The sequence below is a fragment of the Myxocyprinus asiaticus genome, chromosome 31 (assembly GCF_019703515.2).
Source record: "Myxocyprinus asiaticus isolate MX2 ecotype Aquarium Trade chromosome 31, UBuf_Myxa_2, whole genome shotgun sequence".
NCBI classification, from domain to species: domain Eukaryota; kingdom Metazoa; phylum Chordata; class Actinopteri; order Cypriniformes; family Catostomidae; genus Myxocyprinus; species Myxocyprinus asiaticus.
The window spans coordinates 2,445,939-2,466,590 of record NC_059374.1 but is presented as its reverse complement, the minus strand read 5'-3'; the positions used below and the strand labels follow the sequence as shown (position 1 = coordinate 2,466,590).

General features: G+C 43.2%; 1 protein-coding gene across 7 annotated transcripts in view; it reads left to right on the top strand.

Moving 5' to 3' along the window:
- The window catches only part of LOC127422255 (elastin-like), a 120,099-nt gene that overhangs the window by 21,042 nt on the left and 78,405 nt on the right, over positions 1 to 20,652 (top strand). For all 7 annotated transcript variants that reach the window (XM_051665644.1, XM_051665645.1, XM_051665643.1 and 4 more), the window contains exons 2-5: positions 1,369 to 1,446; positions 3,404 to 3,442; positions 19,372 to 19,449; positions 19,875 to 19,901. In XM_051665644.1, the coding sequence (XP_051521604.1) occupies positions 1,369 to 1,446; positions 3,404 to 3,442; positions 19,372 to 19,449; positions 19,875 to 19,901 (222 nt within the window). The remainder of the gene's footprint in view (positions 1 to 1,368; positions 1,447 to 3,403; positions 3,443 to 19,371; positions 19,450 to 19,874; positions 19,902 to 20,652) is intronic.

The window sequence follows — 20,652 nt, the reverse complement described above, 5'->3', positions numbered from 1 at the left end:
TGAGCTGCACCCAAAAACATATTGGCTGATATCTTCCGAATGACTTCACAAATCAAAATTCTTTGAACAACGTTTTGCCAGGAGCATCTCTAGATGACACATACAAAATTTTGCAAACTGCTTAGGATGAGATAGAAAAAATTCAAAGTGGTAGAAAAGTTTTCTTGTGGAAATGGAAATCCACATGATTTTGGGACACTGAAGGATTCAGAGGACATACAAAGTTTTATTCTAGCCTGTACAGTTAGTTATTAGAAAAAATGTGGATTCGCTTATTATAGCTCCACCTTGTGGTCGATTCTCACAAAATTTGATATACAACTTCTTGTAGACACCCTGCTTGTTTATACAAAGTTTCATGACCATCGGTTATTTGAATGCAAGTAATTAGGAGCTGAATTTGGATTGGCTGTTGGCGGCTATTTTTGTTGATTTGTTGAATGAACATTTTAAGGATATGTCTGCACGTGAACCAAAGAAGATGCATGTCAAATTCCAACATTTTTATTAGTTATAGTGCACTATATGGGCAGAATTGGTGGAAAGTAGGCATGCAACATGTCTACATGTCGAAGTTTACCAAGTTTCATTAAGTTTGGACTTTGCATTTAGAAGATATAGATTAATAAGTGAATCTGGACCATACACAGACGTCCTAGCTTATGCTGCCTTCAACACTTAACCCAAAATGTTCTAATTACCAGTGGGAAATTCTCACTTTTCTTTGTGTCTTTACTTTGAGTTGAACATATAATTGTGGCAGTGGCATGTAGGCTAAGTGTGAACGTTTACTGTACAATTTGGTTTTCACATATTTTGTGTACTGTTGGTGAAGATTCATATGAGGTGACAGGCTTGTGTGACCAAAATACATTTCTCATCATTCTCTGGGGCAGTACGAGAAATAATAAATTAATAGATAAAGCATAAATTGTGTGTTCTTTAGTGTATTGCATTAGCAGTTAAAGCTTTTTTTTTTTTCAGAAACTGAAAAGGAGAGGGAGAAATGTGAAATTGCCCAACACACCCATTTTATTTCAACCACAAGCACTTGAATACTACTGAATTCATAGAAGGAACTGACCAGGGCAGCATTTCCCAAAAGCGTTGTAAGCCTAAGTAGATTGTAGAAACCATTGGCGCCAGTGGTCTCTACGATCAACTTAAGCTTGCGATGCTTTTGGGAAATGCTGCCCAGTAGGACTGGCATTAGCCAAATGTCCAGACTCCATAGAAATTGTTTTCAAGGCCTTCAGCATTTTCAGCAACATTTTTGTTCTCTTTACCCTTGCCCAGATTTCTGGTGCTCTTTGTACATCTCTTTTTGAAAGGAACAGATGTCTGATGGCTCGTGTTTTTCTGTTTCAGGGGTGTATGTTCCTCAGGGTGGTGTTGGAGGAGGACCAGGAGGTGCTGGAGTGTTACCAGGTGCTGGACTTTACCCAGGTATAACAATCAGCCTACAACCATGACCCTGTTTGTTTACATCCAGTGAACTCTTCACCATTTTGTTCATCCTAAAAATCGCCCAGAGTATGTACTACCACACATACTAAATAAAGAAAAAAACTCAGTCTCCATGATGATAAATCTGTATTATGCCAAAGCTCAGAGAATGATTTAGAACATCAGATTTTATTTTGTTTGTGGAAAGTGGATATCTTAATTTTCTGATCTTCGAGTAAGTGTCTGTCATTGGCTTTATTATTTATGACTCTTTGTTGTCAAATATGCACATGGTCTACCATGTGCATATTTGACAACAAAGAGTCATAAATCATAAAGCCAATGAAATACATTATAGTTGCTACTGAAAAGCTTAAGTTGAATCTGATTTTTGACTTTTGTCATTAGGGTTGGGTACTGAGGCCTGGGTAACTGTGTAACCAAGAACTGGGTAAAAATGCCTTTTACCTAGCTTGTTGTGTATCGCAACATTTTCCTGGTGAAATTAACACTGAGGCGCTACAACAACAACAAATTTTATTTACTTTCACACATATCACGAGTAAAACGGCAGACTATACATTTCACCTCGGGACTGTCGCGATACCTGTAAAGATGTAACGTTGCTGGCAATGATGAAGACGATGACGAAGTGTAGAGAGAACTCAAGTGCAGTTTATTTACAAACGTGATAATCCAAAAAACCCTAACTATAAATGTGAAAAAAAACATAAAACATGAACATGGACTTGACTATGGCTTGACTTGACTACAAAGTTACATTCAATACTTGACAAAGGACAATGGAAAACATGAGGGCTTAAATACAAGACATGGGAGAACATAAACCAATGAACAAACAGAACTCTAACAAGATAATTAAACAATAAACCAATGAAAACATGACACATGAACATGGAGGGAAAACATGATATCACATGACATGGGAACAGGAACTAAACTTTTCAAAATAAAAGACAAAATACACATGACATATCCCCCCCCCCCCACTAAGGGGCGGCTCCCGATGCCCCAACACAAGAACAAACACAAAAAACATTACAAAGTTCCAAAGTTCTGGAGGGAGCTGGTGGTGGGGTGTCTTGAGAGCAGGCTGAGGCGTTGCTGTGACGTGGTATGGAGCAGGCTGATGATTCGGGGCAAAAGGTGGCGCTAGCTCAGCGGCCATGACTAGGAACTCTGGTTTGGCGGCGGCCATGTCGTGGAACTCTGGCTCGGTGGCGGCCATGATGTGGAACTCTGGCTCAGCGGCGGCCATGTCGTGGAACTCTGGCTCGGTGGCGGCCATGATGTGGAACTCTGGCTCAGCGGTGGCCATGACGTGGAACTCTGGCTCAGCATCCGCGTCCCCCACAGTGAACGTGGAACCAATGATCTGTAGGGTGAGGTCGATATATTGAGCCAGACTGAGGGAACTGTGACCACCAGGCATCAAGGAGGAGATAGGCTCACTTAACCTCACCCTAAAAATGTCCTTGAGGGCGAACACATTAAAATCCACCTGGCTGGCCAGAGCGCAAAAGTTCTCTATGTCCTCCTCCAGGGGACGATTCCCCTGACGTAGCCGCATGAGTAGAACTGCTGGGCTCATAGGGGGTCAAGTATTCTGTAACGTTGCTGGCAATGGCGAAGACGATGACGAAGTGTAGAGAGAACCCAAGTTCATGTTTATGTTTTATGTTTCACGTTTGTAGTTAGGGTTATTGGTTATCACGTTTGTAAATAAACTGCACTTGGGTTCTTCTCATCATCATCGTCTTCATCATCGTCATTGCCAGCGCATCATTACAAAAGAACTATGAAATATAATTTTGCAAAAATGTTCCCATAGTAACGTAATTGTCATGATATAAGGCTGTACACTTCAGAAGAGGACAACTAAACTGCTATAACACTGCATACAACATTAACTCTGCTTTCTCGTTGGTTTTAACAGGTGCTGGAGCGTTCCCGTACCAACCAGCAAAACATACAGGTAGGATAATTTTGTTTGTCTCTAAGTACTATGAGGTTATATCTTCACTGCACCCTGAACAGACTCAATCACTCAACTAACCAGTGTTAATCTTGTCTGGTTTTGTCAATGAAAACGATGACGAGACAAAAAAGACGCATCCTGATGATAATAAAACGATTTTAATTTAATTCAAACTGATCTGTGGTAAAAGAAACAACATAAAATAGCAATGACATTTGGTATCCAAAAAGTATGAATGCTGCAATCGTTTGAACATTATCAACAGTACCAGATTCTTGAAATGTGGTCACAGGCCTGCAGCAGATGTGTCCCTGGCCTTTATTTGCAATATTCTTACATCCAGAGGGCCCTCATTCTCTTTTTCTTTATTCATAAAGCCTACATGGTACTCATAACATAGAGGAGACTGGGACTAGTTGCCACATGGGAAGTCTGTCATAAGCTATATCTCATTAATTGTAAGGTTGTGAGTCAAAAGTCCAATTACACAAATGCTTCTTTTCTCCAGCAGTCGTTTTGTACGATCACTTTTGTATGATCACTTCAAACACCAGCACGTGTACTGGGCCGGCAGTGAGTCTCTCCAAAAACTCAACTGCCACAGGGCTTGGAGGAAGTCAACCAGGGAACAAAACTTGTGAACACTACTGGGAATTAATGGTGCACGTCTTCAGCTCAAAAGGAGGTGGAAGGCGCTATGTGCAAGTGATACACCCGGCCGGCTATCCGCTTATCCGCTTGTGTTGCGTGCCACTACCTGGGATGAAACCGGTTCCACCCGGAGGTTGTAGAACCTTGCTAAGGTGTGGGTGTTGCCCAGCTTGCTGCTCTGCAAATGTCTGTTAGAGAGGCACCCCTGGCCAGAGCCCAGGAGGCCGCTACACCCCTGGTAGACTGGGCTCATAGCCCTACCAGGGGCGGCATGTCCTGGGCATGATATGCCATAGTTAAGGTGTCAATGAGCCAGTGGGCGATCCTCTGCTTGGAGACAGCACTTCCTTTCCGCTGTGCACCAAAGCAGACAAAGAGCTGCTCAGAGATCCTAAAGCTCTGCGTGTGATCCAAATAGATGCGTAAAGCACGCACCGGACACAGCAACGACAGGGCTGGGTCTGCCTCCTCCGGGGGCAGCGCTTGCAGGTTCACCACCTGGTCCCTAAAAGGGGTCGTGGGAACCTTGGGCACATAGCCCAGTCGGGGTCTCAGGATCATGTGAGAGTAACTCCGACCGAACTCCAGGCACGTTTCGCTGACAGAGAATGCTTGCAGGTCTCCTACCCTCTTGATGGAAGTGAGCGCAGTCAGGAGGGCAGTCTTCAAGGAGAGTGCCTTAAGCTTGGCTGACTGCAAAGGCTCAAAGGGGGCTCTCTGTAGACCCTGAAGAACTACAGAGAGGTCCCATGAGGGAACGAGGCGCGGTCTGGGGGGATTCAGCATTCTGGCACTTCTTAGGAACCTGATGATCAGGTCGTGCTTCCCTAAGGACTTACCGTCAACTGCGTCGTGGTGTGCTGCTATGGCAGCAACATACACCTTCAAGGTGGAAGGGGACAGCCTCCCTTCCAACCTCTCCTGCAGGAAGGAAAGCACCGATCCGACTGCACATCTCTGGGGGTCTTCCCATCAGGAAGAACACCACTTAGCGAACAGACTCCACTTAAAGGCATACAGGCGCCTCATAGAGGGGGCCCTAGCCTGAGTGATCGTGTCTACTACCACAGGTGGTAGACCGCTTAGGTCTTCCGCGTCCCATCCAGGGGCCAGACATGGAGATTCCAGAGGTCTGGTCACGGGTGCCAGATGGTACCCCGTCCCTGAGAAAGAAGGTCCTTCCTCAGGGGAATTCACCAGGGGGGGCTGTCGTGAGGAGCGTGAGGTCTGAGAACCACGTCTGGGTGGGCCAGTAGGGTGCTACCAGGACGACCTGCTCCTCGTCCTCCCTGACGTCCTCCCAGGGTCTGTGCAAGTAGGCTCACTAGGGGAAATGCATATTTGCGCATGCCAGGGGGCCAGCTGTGTGCCAGTGCATTTATGCCGGGGGGGGCCTCATCAGGGCGTACCAGAGTGGGCAGTGGGGAGGATTCTTTGGAGGCAAACAGGTGCACCTGTGCCTGTCCAAATCGACTCCAAATCAGCTGGAGAACCTGAGGGTGGAGTCTCCACTCTCCCCTGAGGGTAACCTGTTGTGACAGCACGTCCGCTGTAGTGTTGAGGTTGCCTGGGATGTGAGTGGCTCGCAGCAACTTGAAGTGCTGCTGACTCCAGAGGAGGAGACGGCGGGCAAGTTGTGACATACAATGACAATTGACATATGCTACCGTTGCTGTGTTGTCTGTCTGAACTAACACGAGCTTGCCCTTGTTCAACGGCTGAAACCTCTGCAGGGTGAGCAGAATTGCCAACAACTTGAGGCAGTTGATGTGCCAATGCAGTCGCGGGCCCGTCCACAAGCTGGCGGCTGCGTGCCCATTGCAAACAGTGCCCCAGCCCGTTTTGGAGGTGTCCGTCGTGACCACGACGCACCTGGAGACCAGTTCTAGGGGAACACCTGCCCGTAGAAATGAGAGGTCGGTCCAAGGGCTGAAAAGGTGGTGACAGACTGCCGTGATGACCGCACGATGTGTCCCGCGGCACCATGCTCATCTCGGGACTCGAGTCTGAAGCCAGTGTTGAAGCGGTCTCATATGCATCAACCCGAGTGGGGTGGCCACCGCTGAGGGTGCCATATGCCTCAGGAGCCTCTGAAAAAGTTTCAGTGGAACCGCTGTTTTCTGTTTGAACGCCTTCAAACAGGCCAACACCGCGCTGTCAAAGAGACTGAGTCCAACTCCAAACCGAGAAAAGAGATGCTCTGGACCGGGAGGAGCTTGCTCTTTTCCCAGTTGACCCGAAGCCCTAGTTGGCTGAGGTGTGAGAGCACCAAGTCCCTGTGTGCGCACAACATGTCCCGAGAGTGAGCTAAGATTAGCCAGTCATCGAGATAGTTGAGAATGCGAATGCCCACCTCCCTTAGCGGGGCAAGGGCTGCCTCTGCGACTTTCGTGAAGATGCGAGGAGACAGGGACAGGCCGAAAGGGAGGACCTTGTACTGATATGCCTGACCCTTGAATGCAAACCACAGGAAGGGTCTGTGTCAAGGAAGGATCGAGACGTGGAAGTACGCATCCTTCAGGTCTACCGCCGCAAACCAATCTTGATGCCAGACACTCGCCAGAATGTGTTTTTGCGTCCGCAACTTGAACGGGAGTCTGTGTAAAGCCCAGTTCAGTACTCACAGGTCCAAGATTGGCTGCAACCCACCGCCTTTTTTGGTACGATGAAGTAGGGGCTGGAGGGACAGGTTCTATCGCGCCCTTCCGTAGGAGGGAAGCGATCTCCGCGCGCAAGGTAGCAGTGTTTTCGTCCTTTACCAAGGTGAAGTGGACACCGCTGCACCTGGGCGGACACCTGGCGAACTGAATCGCATAGCCGAGTCGGACGGTCCGGACCAGCCATCGCGACGGATTGGAAAGTGCAAGCCACACGTCCACGTTTCGTGCAAGGGGGACCATAGGGACAACGTCGTCGGACATACCGGCAGGTGGGGCCTCATGACGGGGCGGAGCTCCAGGTGCCACACCATGTCGTAGCCATGCTGAGTCTAGGGACATCAAAGCACTTACCTGGTTCCTTGTGACCACCCCTGGAACAGCCTGGGATGGGGGAGGAAGAGGCCTGTCCTCGTGACCCGTGGAGACTGTCACATCGGGGGCAGATTTGTGCCACAGCTGGGCGCTCAGGGGTGGGAGACCGCCGCTGGAGCTCCAAACCTGCCAAATAGAGTGGTGGACGGTGGTCGTGATGACAGCTGTGCACACCGGATATGTGACCCAGGGAACAAGGAAACCACTCTTGCTGAACTCTTGAGTACTGCAGCCACTTGGGCATGCAGTACAATTAAATGCAAAGGTAACAAAAAGATGGAGAGGTCTGCTTACCAGCTCCAGAGCAGCGGGTTTCGTCGTCCCTGGGTCGCCCGTCTCAAGGGTGCTTTGAAGCCTTTCACGGGTTCTGGGTGGCCACGAGACGGGTGGCGTCTGCTTCCTGCAGTGGGCTCCATGCCGAGCCGAAGGGGCGGGCTGCGGTGGAGCCAGTGCAGTCTCCGCAGGGGGACACCCTTGGCGATGAGCAGACGGGGTGCAGGATCTTGAGCCGCGCCGGGGCAGGATATGCCGGATGGCCTCCGTCTACTGCTCCACCGTCGAGAACTGCTGGGCAAAGTCCTTGATGGTGTCGCCGAATAGGCCAGCCTGGGAGATGGGGGCAGCAAGGAACTGTGTCCTGTCGGCCTCGCCCATCTCGACCAGGTTGAGCCAAAGGTGGCGCTCCTGGACCACTAATGTGGACATCATCCACCCGAGAGACCGCACCGTGACCTCCGTCGCTCGGAGAGCGAGGTCGGTTGCTGAGCGCAGTTCCTGCATCAATCCCAGGGTGGAACTACCCTCGTGCAGTTCCTTTTGCGCCTTGGCGGACTTGCAGGAGAGCCATGGCATGCAGGGCCGAGGCAGCTTGTCCAGCGGCACCGTAGGCCTTGGACATCAGAGATGACGTAAACCTACAGGCCTTGGACAGGGGCTTTGGGCACCCGCGCCTGGTGGCGGCGCTCTGCGGGCATAGGTGCACCGTGAGCGCCTTTATCCACCGGGGGATTGCCGAATAGCCCTTGGCTGCCCCACCATCGAGGGTAGTGAGGGCAGGGAAGCTGAAAAGATCGGGACTGGGCAGTAAAAAAGGGCCTCCCACGACCTTGTCAGCTCTTCATGCACTTCCGGGAAGAAAGGAATGTGGGCAGGGCATGGCTTTGAGCGGCTGCCCAGGAAAGCATGTCGTCATCTCCGCATCAGCCTGTGACTGGACAATCGTCCCCCAAGGGAGGAGCCCAGCTGAAGCTTCCACGTCCGACTGGACGAGCCCGCTTTCCGATGCTGCGCTTGAGAGCTCATCTCTTTCGCGGGCTCCGAATAAGAGGTCGAACTCGCCGTGAGACGAGCCGGCGGACCCATCCGGAAGCCCGACTGGGGCAGATGAGCGTGCTGGGGAATGGGAGGTCCATGGGGGGGATACCCGGAGGAGGCGGTCCCATTAGGGTCCCCAAATCGCCCACAGTGCTAGCCGCACTTTACCCCGTGGGTAAAAGGAATGAGGTGGGGAGCCTCTGGGGTGGCTTGCTTTCTTACGAAGGCGAGCCGCGACTGCATCGTTGCCATGGACATGTCCTCGCAATGAGTACATGACCATCCACGAACGCTGTCTCCACGTGAGCAGTGCCCAGACATGAAAGACAGTGATCGTGACTGTCAGAAGTTGATATATAACGAGCGCAACCAGGAATAACACACAATCGGAAAGCCATCTTTAAAAAGATGCGTCTTTAAAAAGACGTTCCGTGTGTGCCGCTCTTTTAGAGAAATATACTCTTTTAGAGAAATATACTCTTATTTCTGCTGAAGCACCCAGGGGCATTCTCTGCAGTGCACCAGTGCAGAGGAGGGAGAAGCCGCTGAAATGCGCCGTCAGATCCAGCAGAGGTGAATGAACAGTCATGGGAATTCAGCTCAGTGAGCATGACCGTTCGGCTCCGAAGAGAAAATCTGAATGAGTGATTGCATACCAGCTCCTTTTATACCCGTATGTCCAGTGGCATGCAAATACCACTAGCCAATTTTCATTGGTTTTTTATCAAAGACCAGAGGTGTCTCGGGGTCCCAAGAGTGACCCCTAGTGTCACTACACTGACACAACATTGAGTGAGTGACAGATAGGGAACTATTGTATGAGACTTTTAAAACAAAATTAGGCACGTTTAAAAACCATAATAGGTGCACTTTAAATGCATTCTTAAGTAAATATGACATTTCTTTATTTCTTTATTCTTTATTATTTTCATATGTGGGCTTATATTTTTTTTGGTCCCGCCAAGTTTTCATCTGGATAATCTGGCCTCCTCTGTCGAGCCCTGTATTACAGATTTGCAAGATATACAACAGTGTCCGGGCTTTTTCTGTTTTTCCCCACCTGCCCACGATGTGTTTATTTATGGGTTTGACAGCATTAACATTGACCATACATTATCAACTGAACGCGATTTACCGATGCAATACTAAATTATGAAACCTAAAGTATAGAGCATTTCAATAACAAAAAAACTGTCCAACCATTCACGTTAGATGGTATTAATTTTTTTGAGAAAAATCAAGCACTTCAGCTAGAAAAACGATAAGCAGAGTTGGGAAAAAATTATAGCCTACTTTGAAAAAATAAATTCAGCAGTAAAAAAAACTTTCAAAATAAGTATTAGGATATGGTTTAAAAAGTAAACAAAGCTTTTTTCCTTCTTTTTAAAAAATTAATTTTAACTGTTATTTTTAAGGTTAATTTCACTCATTTAATTATTAGTTAAAGCTGCACTACGTAACTTTGTGCTCTCTAGCGACATCTGTGTTTGAAAGTTAAAATTGCAAGCCATTTGCGGAAGAACACTAAAGGTGATTTGTGTTTCGGCACTGCTCTTCTGGCGGATGCATGGGACTGCATGTTGATTCATGATTTCATTACCTGGACATCATGACTGGAGCCGGAGTCATAATGTGCTATTTTCATGTTGATATAATGTTATACGATTAAACATTTAAAACTGAAATATTACTTGCTTTGATGAAGATAAACAACACTCTTATTCACAAATTTTGAATGAATGAATTTTACACTTATAGTGCTTTTCTGACACTACACTCAAAACACTTTTACATAAAGAACATGGGACTCAATCACCTCAATCCCTACCAGTATATTTTAATATAATTTTTCAAGTGTTTTATCTACTAGTAATGTTCGTATTGTACTACACTTATCAATTTAAGAGGTGATACTCATGATATGGCTGATACGAGTTCAGAGGAAGACTTCATTATTTTTATATTATATTGTACAGCCTCAGTTGATAATGCAAGTGAACCAGTGTTATGGATCAACTGGGGATCATGTTAACTGGGGTTGTGTGTGTGCATGTGAATAATTTTACTTGCCTTTTCAGCAGATTCGTTCAATGTGCATTGTCAGTGAGTAAAGAAAAGACGTTTTGCACATTATAAAAAATCTTGGTATCATTATTAAAAGAGTTGTTTTATCGATGTCTGTTCTAATGAGTTTGACATGTTTTTAAGAGTGATTTTAATGGTTTCACAGGGTAACATCTGGTTTCCCATGTTGACATGGGACATTGGTTTGAATGAGAACTGGTGATTACACTTGTCAAGAGCAGTAAATCGCAAGTGGAATTTTTTTTATATACAACACTAAAGCATCATAGGCTGATGTGTTTTAATAATATACTTTGAATTGCTTTTTTTTTTCTTTATAATGAATAATGGCTCAATTAGACATCATAGTTAGTAACTTTCTCCTACCATTGAAAATGAACAAAGCGATCTATTAGTTAGAACTGGATTGCTAGTTTAATGGAAAGTCACACTGATATATCACTCAACGACCCAGGTTCAAATCATGTTTCATCAAGTGCAATTGTATCTTTGCTGCAGGTCAGGGCCGGAGTGACAATAGGGAAGATCGGGAGAATTCCCGCTGGGCCGGTCAAAAATTGGGCCGGTTAGGTCTGCATGTTGATTGACAAACTTTCATCATATGTCGCATAACAATTGCCAACAGTCCGTAACATCTGGTATTTAAAGGATCAGAATTGCGTTCCGTGTTATAGGGGACGCAGTCTGTATTTTATCATCTCACACCCAAACAAATGAGAGAGTAGCCTGTGAGAGACCAAACTGATGTTGCGCTGCTTCACTTGACAGCGCGGGAAGGATCACAAAGATCCATCGCGAACAGATAGGCTACTAATAGCTGAATGGATGAACGTGCTTCAGGTAGCCTACAAGATCATCACAAGTTTAATACTGACTGCAGTCTCACAATCGCAATCAATTAATCTCTGAAATCCTCTTCCCTTACAGTGCAGAACGATAATAGCAATTTTTTTTTTTTTTGTCACAAAATAACAGAACACTTAAAGTAAATGAATACAGATGCAACAGCACGACACGGTACGAAAATAATGGGACTTCACAGCTCTCAAAAGATGAAACTCAATGAAACAAACTGCACAGAGTGCCTTCAATGTTGTATAATGCGATAAAACTCTCTTAAAGAGACAGTAACCATTTTGCCTTTGTCCTGAACACTTACATTCCAAGTAAAAGAAAAGTACAAATGTGTTATTTTTAGTCTTTTATTTCACTCTTATCATTGTAAAATGGCACGTTTTTGAATGGCATGTAAAAATGTAAAAACAATCACTCAACCTTAATTGTTTCGCTGGATCTGTTGCTATTTTAATTATCTAAAATACAAAGCACTGACTATTTAAAGTGTGAGCCTGTACATCTTGAAAGAGTAATAAACATTTACAGTTCTATAGTGTTATTATGTGCCTAGATAGTCTTTAAAATAAATTAGTTTACCCAAAAATGAAATTTCTCTCATCATTTACTCACCCTCATGCCATCCCAGATGTGTATGACTTTCTGTCTTCTGCTGAACACAAATTAAGCTTTTTAGAAGTATTTCTCAGTTTTGTTGGTCCTTTCAATGCAAGTGAATGGTGATCAGAATTCAGAAGGTACAAAAATCACATAAATGCAGCATAGAAGTAATCCATACAACTCCAGTGGTTTAATCTGTCTTCAGAAGCGATATGATAGATGTGGGTGAGAAACTGATCAATATTTAAGTTTTTTTTTTTTTTACTATAAATTCTCCTCCCTGTCCAGTATTCTTATGTAAATCACCAAAAACAGAAGAACTCTTAAGAGAGAAGAGTGCTTATGAAAGTGAAAGTAGAGATTTATAGTAAAAAATGACTTAATTATTGATCTGTTTCTCACCACTTCTCATTTACTTGCATTGAATGGACCAACAGTTCTTCTAAACATCTTCATTCATGTTCTGCAAAAGAAAGTCATACACATCTGGGATGGCATGAGGGTGAGGAAATGATCAAATATCCCTTTAACATTCACTTATTTTTACAACACATACAATGATGTCTTATGACAAAGTGAAAATTGTAGTGAATGCTGTGTGTGGTATAATGACATGGTGAGCTTAAATAATTTTCAAGTAATTACATATATTGCATATTTTTGCTGTGATCTTGTTTTATTGTTATCATCTTCACCTCCAACCCCCCTTTTGAGTGTGGGCTGACTTGGACATGACATCCCGGGCTGAATATGAATCCCACTCCGGCCCCACTGCAGGTTATGATGTACTTTTAATAGATCTATTGAAAACTATTTTGTAAAACACAGACACAATTCACAGTATAATCTACTGAATTTTCTGAGAATGGTTGAATTACTGACAAGAAAATGATGAACTACACTGTCTACAGTTTACAGGCTTTTTTTAAATGGTCAAACAATTTATTTAAAATAAAATCTTAAGATCTTAAGATTTTGCCAAACAAACAAAATCATTGTTTCTGAAGAAGTTTCTCATGCTTTCTCAGAGTATCATTTATCATTGGTCAGTTTGGCCTTTGTACATGCTCTCCAGTCTCCACACAAAAACAAAATTGCACTTCTGAAAGATCATCTTTTGGCAGTGTTGTGGGTAATCATAAATATACAACACTGTCATGCACAGAACCTTTGAAAAGTAAAGGATATTATTATATCAATTTAATTCAATTGACAGATGTTTACTGGGGAATTGAACCCAGGTCTATTTGTATGGTTACAATCATGCTGCTGCTAGACTAACCAGCTTTTCTATTATTCACAAACAATCATTTTCTTAAACTTATAAAACTATTATGATTTTTTAATAAATGGAAGTCATTTAAGGGTATATGCCTATTACGGACACATTTCAGCCTATGATGCTTTAGTGTTGTACAGTATATAAAAGAATTTCACTTGCTATTTACCGCTCTTGACAAGTGTAATTGCCAGTTCCCATTCAAACCAATGTCCCACGTTAACATGGGAAACCAGATGTTACCCTGTGAAACCGTTAAAATCGCTCTTAAAATTGTCATATTTATTGAAACAGACATCAATGAAACAAATCAGGTTAATAATGATACCAACATTTCTTTTTTTATGTGCAAAATGTCTTTTCTTTACTCATTGACAACTGACATTGAACGAATCTGCTGAAAAGGCAAGTAAAACTATTCACATGCACACGCACATCCTCAGTTAACATGATCCCCAGTTGATCCATAACACCGAAATACATCAATAGTATGTCTATGAATGCACAATAACACAGTAAACTAAAAACACAAAACAAGGATTCAGTAATGATGGGATAAAAAATAATTTAATAAACATGAAAATAATCTGCTTAAAAATGCAATATAACAGTTAAAAGTCAATTTCAGAAGTCATAAATATTAGTAAACATGTCACAGTAACTTCCCCCGACAACGTAGATAACACACGAGTAATGTTTGATTCATACAAGCTTCAACAACCCTATCAGAAAACATATCCAAGCATTATAGCAGGTAAACAACTTCACCAAATGGATAACAGATAAACATCCATCTATACTGCAACGATGCTGTCATGAACTGTGTGAGTGTGACTGAACTGAGTTGAACAGTGTAGTTAGTTTCTCCAGCCGGAACACGAGACAGCTGGTACTTGTTTCCTGTGTGTGCGGACATGACGTAATGACGCAAGGATGTACATTATAAGCCAACGATTTCATGCCAAATCGAACCCGACAGCTCAAAATTCAAATCATTTTTATATGTTTAACTTCAGGGTAAGGTAAGAACATTGTGTTGAACACTGATTGTTTATGTACGCAATTTGTTCATTTTTAACCACATAAATCTTACATAGTGCAGCTTTAATTTTTTCATTACTTATTTAATTTAACTTCTAGCAAAATGTAGTCATGACAGTTTGCCTGAAAGGACACAAGACTGTTCGGATGTCTTATGCACGATTTACACGTGGTTTCGGAAATCCGAAAACTTTCATGAATCAGAGAATTTACGTAAGACCGGCTTTACGAACGATTTACAAAAATTCTGCTCGTGTTTCATGAATGAGGTATAATGTGTATTAAATTGTGTTTTCTTCCAGATCAATATTGGTGGAAATGTTCAATAGGTATTTTGTAGTGAATACCCCAAAACAAAAATTCTCTCTTCATTAACTCACCCTCATGGCATCTCAGATGTGTATGACTTTCTTTCATCTGCTGAACACAAACAAAAAAATGTAGACAAGGGGCCTTGGTAGCTCAACAAGTAAAGACGCTGACTACCACCCCTGGAGTCAGGAGTTCGAATCCAGGGTGTGCTGTGTGACTCCAGCCAGGTCTCCTAAGCAGCCAAATTGTCCCGGTTGCTAGGGAGAGTACAGTCACATGGGGTAACCTCCTCGTGGTAGAGTGGTAAATTGTGCGTGGATTGCGGAGAATAGCATAAGCCTCCACATGCTGTGAGTCTCTGCGGTGTTATGCACAACGAGCAACGTGATAAGATGTGTGGATTGACGGTCTCAGAAGCAGAGGCAACTGAGACTTGTCCTCCACCACCTGGACTGAGGTAACCATGCCACCACAAGGACCTAGTAAGCAGTGGGAATTGGGCATTCCAAATTGGGGAGAAAAGGGGATAAAATAAATAACAAAATAATAATAATTTAGACGAATATTTCACCTTTTTTTCTCCACTAACTATTGAAAGGAGTTTTTTTTTCTTTGCCACAGTCACCTTTAGCTTGATCACTGGGGGCTTTAAGACTTTAAGGCCTTAAACTATTCATTTCAGGTTTAGTGCAGGGCTCTTTAACTACTTTCTTGCGGGGGCCAGATTATCCAGATGAAAATTTGGTGGGGCCCAAATGTTTTTCAGTATTCATCTTAGCCAGCACTTTCATTGTAAGTAACATTTTATTTAAAAAAAAAAAAAACTCTTTAATACTGTGCATTTATTCATATAATAGTCACAGGGTATACTGTATATTGAATTATAATTTTTAAGGCCTGCCCATAAATTCCTTCATAAGATCTGTCTGAAAAACAAACATGACTTATACTCTTAACTTAAAAAAAAAAAAAAATAATAATAATTTTAACACTTTAGGGCTATTGTTTACAAATTATGAAAACTGATGAAAAACATTTAGATCTGCTAAAGCCCTCTAACAATATTAACCCACATATGAAAACAATGGTCATATGAAAATGTCATGTTTACTTAAGAATGCATTAAAATTAGATAAAATGATTATTCTTCAGTTTTCTCTATAAAGTATCATCCTATTCAGTGAGGAAAAAAATGGTCCTGCAGATATTGTGAATTTGCACACAATTGCCAGTGCAGGAGCCAGATCATTGGCAAAAAAGAACAGAGTTAATGCTGTTCGTGATTGAGAGGGCTGACTCACAGCTGTATAGGATATTTGCGGGTGCAGTTTCACATTATCACTTTTTTACGAGCCCTACAGACCCTAAACAGATAAGAATTGCCCTTTTGACACTTCAAGAATAGCGAATAAAAGCAAACTTTTTAGTGCATTTTCGTTGAACAGTCAGTTTCCAAAATCGATTTCTCTTTTGTTGCTTAATGTGCATATGTGCTGACAACATTTCTGTCACAACTGAAATCCACTTGTTAGTGAGGCTAATCAGAAAAAAATACTTACATTTGCTAGGGAGCATAAAGATTAGACTGTGCAATGGAAAAAAGTAATGCGGTCTGATGAGTTCAGATTTACCCTATTCCAAAACGATGAGCGCATCAGGGTAATAAGGGAAGTGCATGAAGCGATGCACCAGTCATGCATAGTGCCCACTGTACAAGCCTCTGGAGGCAGTGTTATGATCTGGGGTTGGTTCAATTGGTCAGGTCTAGGCTCAGCAACGTTATGAGACAATAAAATGAAGCCAGCTGACTACATGAATGTACTGAATGACCAGGTCTTTGGGATGTGCTGGAGAAGACTTTACGGAGTGGCTCGACTCTCCTGTCATCAATACAAGATCTCGGGCAAAAATTAATGCAACTCTGGACAGAAATAAATGTTGTGACGTTGCATAAGGTTTTTGAAACAGTGTCACGACAAATGTGCGCCGTAATCAAAGCTAAAGGCGGTCTAACGAAATATTAGAGTATGCAACTTTTTTTTTTTTTTGGCCAGGCAGTGTGTGTGTGTATATATATATATATAAAACAAAAGGCTTTTGTAATTAAATGTGTACGTCATTTATTTCTACATTTGCTTTCATGTTTAAATAATATCTATGAATTTCTACTCCCTATTTTTTGAATTATTATTGTTGTTGTTAGGCAACTATTAATTATAATAAAAACTATAAAACCAGCAATGATAATGTTAATAATAATGATAGTAAAAATAATGGAATCTGAGTAAATATTAATTATGATTTTTATTAAATTCATCCATATGCTCAACAGCAAGGTTTGGTAGCAAACCTAAGAAAACAATTCACAAAACCTACAACATTACTAACTTACTTCAAAGCTAATTTTTTTTATTTATTTTTTTATCTTTCTTGATGTCTCAAGGGGCTGGGTGCTCTGAAATCGCAATTCGTAAGTGCCTTCTCCCATGCAATGAATATTGCATGGCTGTGGCAATATTTTTGCAAAATAAAATTATTTGGCTCATTACACATCTCAGGGCAGTTCTGAAGTGAAATGTCTCTCAAACAGATGAGGTTTTTAAGGTTAGTGTTCTATTGAGATTTAAATCAACAAAACCAGCCTTCTGTCATGTGTATTTTACTGATTCATGTTTTTTATTTTGAAAAGTTTAGTTCCTGTTCCCTTTCATGTGATTTCATGTTTTCCCTCCATGTTCATGTGTCATGTTTTCATTGGTTCATTGTTTGATTACTTTGTTATTAGTCTTGTCTTTTCATTGGTTTATTGTTTAATTACCTTGTTATCAGTTCTGTATGTTCATTGGTTTATGTTCCCCCATGTCCATGTATTTAAGCCTCATGTTTTCCATTGTGTCTTTGTCAAGTATTGAATGTGAATGTATGTGTTTGTTACGCTGTTGCCAAGCCAAGCCATAGTCAAGCCAAGCCATAGTCAAGCCAAGCCAAGCCAAGCCATAGTCAAGCCAAGCCATAGTCCATGTTTTGTTCTGTAGTCAGGGTTATTGGTTCTCACTTTGTAAATAAACTGCACTTGGGTTCTCTACACTATGTCATCGTCATTGCCAGTAGCCAGCACACGTTACAGAATACTTGACTGACTATGAACTCAGCAGTTCGACTCATACGGCTACGTCAGGGGAATCATCCCGTGGAGGATTATGTTGAGGAGTTCTGCGATTTGGCCAGCCAGGTGGATTTTAATGTGGTCTCCCTCAAGGATATTTTTAGGGTGGGTTTAAGTGAGCCGATCTCCTCCTTGATGCCTGGCAGTCGCAGTTCCCTCAGCCTGGCTCAATATATCAACCTCGCCCTACAGATCATTGGTTCCACGTTCACTGTGGGGGAGGCAGATGCTGAGCTAGAGTTCCACGACATGGCCACCGCCAAGCCAGAGTTCCACGACATGGCCGCCTCCGAGCCAGAGTTCCATGCCACGTCACAGCAATGCCTCAGCCTGCTCCATGCCACGTCACAGCCACACTTGAGCAGTTGGACCTGGAGATGGTTCCCACCCTTATACCCACACTTAGTTCTCCTGAGCAGGCAAGGGGAACTTTCAGCCCTCCGACCCCGCCTGGACCCTCCGAGCTCTGGACTTCGCCATGGCCTGTCGGTCCCTCGACATTGCCTCAGCTCTGCATTCCCTCGGCTCCACTGCGGTCCTTCAGTCTGTCGGTTTTGCCGGGGTCCCTCGTCCCTCCGGCTCCTCCTTGGTCTGTCGGTCACCTGGCTCCGCTTTGGCTCTCCAATCCTCTGGCTGTGCCTCGTCCCTCCGATCTGTCAGCTCCACCGGGGACCTCCTTCCCTACGGCTCCACCTTGGTCCTCAGTCCCACCGGCTCCACCTCAGTCTGCTGATCCCCCAGCTCCGCCTTGCTCCTCCGAGCCTCCAGCACCGCCTTGGTCCTCCCTGCCATCGGCTCCACCCTGGCCCTTCGAGTCTTCGGCTACTCTCCGGGCACCAAGTTCCATGGCTCCTCCCCTCGAGCCTCTCACGGCGCCACCTTCCATGGCTCCGCCCCTCAAGCCTCTCATGGCTCCACCCCCCACAGACTCTGCCCTTGTCCCATGCCCCTCGCCCTTTCTTGCCACGCCACGCCCCACGCCTCAAGAGTACTCTTCTGAGTTTTTTTATACCCCTGCCGCTGATTGCTGAGGCTCGCGCCTACGAACGCTGAGTTTTGCACAGAGAGCACTCTGGTATTTCAGATGGTGAAGCAGTTTTATAAAAAATCAGTCTGAGGGCCAGACAAAGATGATTGGTGGGCCGGATTTGGCCGCCAGTTGACTAGCCCTGGTTTAGTGTGTGCCTGTACAGAAATTGCCTTTTTAAAAGCAAACCTACCCTGAGAAATATTCACTATAGTAAGAAGTGTGACAGCTAGCCCTGGTTTCCTCTATCCACCTTATAAAACATATTATAAACTTTGTGTTCAGCAATGATAACACCATTGTTGTTGATAATAGCTCTGGAACACAACAGCTTCAGTCAAGTGTGTTTACCGAAAGACTGTAAGAGTGAACTGTCCTTCAGGGTTATGCAGCTTATAACACACCCATTAAAGTCAAAGTCCAGCTGTGTGCCAGTCAGTTACATCTTACCGTGTGCAAATGAGCCATGCATAACATCTAATGTGTAATATTTGCTATTAGAGCAGGCACAGGTGAAGTGTTTGTTATTGAGGAGTTAAATGCTGTTGGGCTCTTCTATTACAGGTGGATATGGAGGGGCTGGTGGGGCTTTGGGCACAGGTGCGCAGACAGGTGGTTTCGGGACTGGAGGTTATGGAACTGGTAAGTGCTCTTTCACATCATCCCATCGGTATGCGATTAGAGTAAATAACTCAAGTATATGTAGTTAGCAAATCAATAAATATATTTTTAGTCTTTTTTGCAGTGTTTCTTAACCATTGTAACATAACATGCTTATATGCTATGCTGTATGTAGTAAAATGTGGTGAAATTTGTCTCAATACCCTCTCATAAAATTACTGTACCATAGTAACCTTTAAATGCATACCTCTGGTTTTTAGTGACATAGGATCTCATTCCACCCCCTTTACCTCATCCATTTTTATAGAATTATGCCCCCATTCTCTTATGAATAGTGAATAATAACATTAATCTATAATTATAGAATTTCTAAATGGCAATGTATATAATTATATTTTAAGGGTTAAAGGAATATTAAACATGCTTTTTTCTTCTTCTTTTATTAGGAGCTGGTGGAAAACCTCCTAAACCAGGTAAGCACACTCAACATTTTGCAAAAACATCAGCCCGATCTCATGAAAATTACATACTGTGGCTACATTTCTGAAAAAAATGTCCACTGCGTGGCACTAAATACAAGTTAAATATTCTCCAAAATAGATGAGGTTTTTAAGGTTAATGCTCTATCGAGTTTTAAATCAACAAAACTGACCTCCCTACCCTAAACCTAACGGATAGTGTCAGAAAAGCAAATGTGAGATGAAAAACACAACCTCATCATTTTGTGGTGCTTTTATGACATTTTGGGCTCACATGTGGACTCGCACCCTTAGTCCATTACATCACAAGTGCAACACTCTATCCGTTGAGTTACCGCACAATTTGATCACACTCGAACAAGCTTGTAAATGTAGTTGGTTATGTAATGCAAACGTTAAACCGAGTCATGTGCTAAAGAAAAAGTGTTAGATGTCATAAGATAGCATTGTGTGAGGAACAGGGTGAAAAGTAAGTGTTTATTAATTGCTAATCTGCCGTTTAACTTGTGATTTGTGTGAAAATGAATGAAAGTCATTGTTGTAGCCCCTTTAGTGTTCATTTCACCAGAAAATTGCCGCAATACGTTCAACAAGCCAGTTAAACATCCTTTTGCAAAAATGTAGGTATAATAATGTGATTCTGGTTGCAAAAAGTCAAATCACATTTCAAGAGAACCAGGAACAAAAGAACCATTAGACATTTGGAATTGAAAGGGACTGAGGCCCATGTACATTAACATCTGTG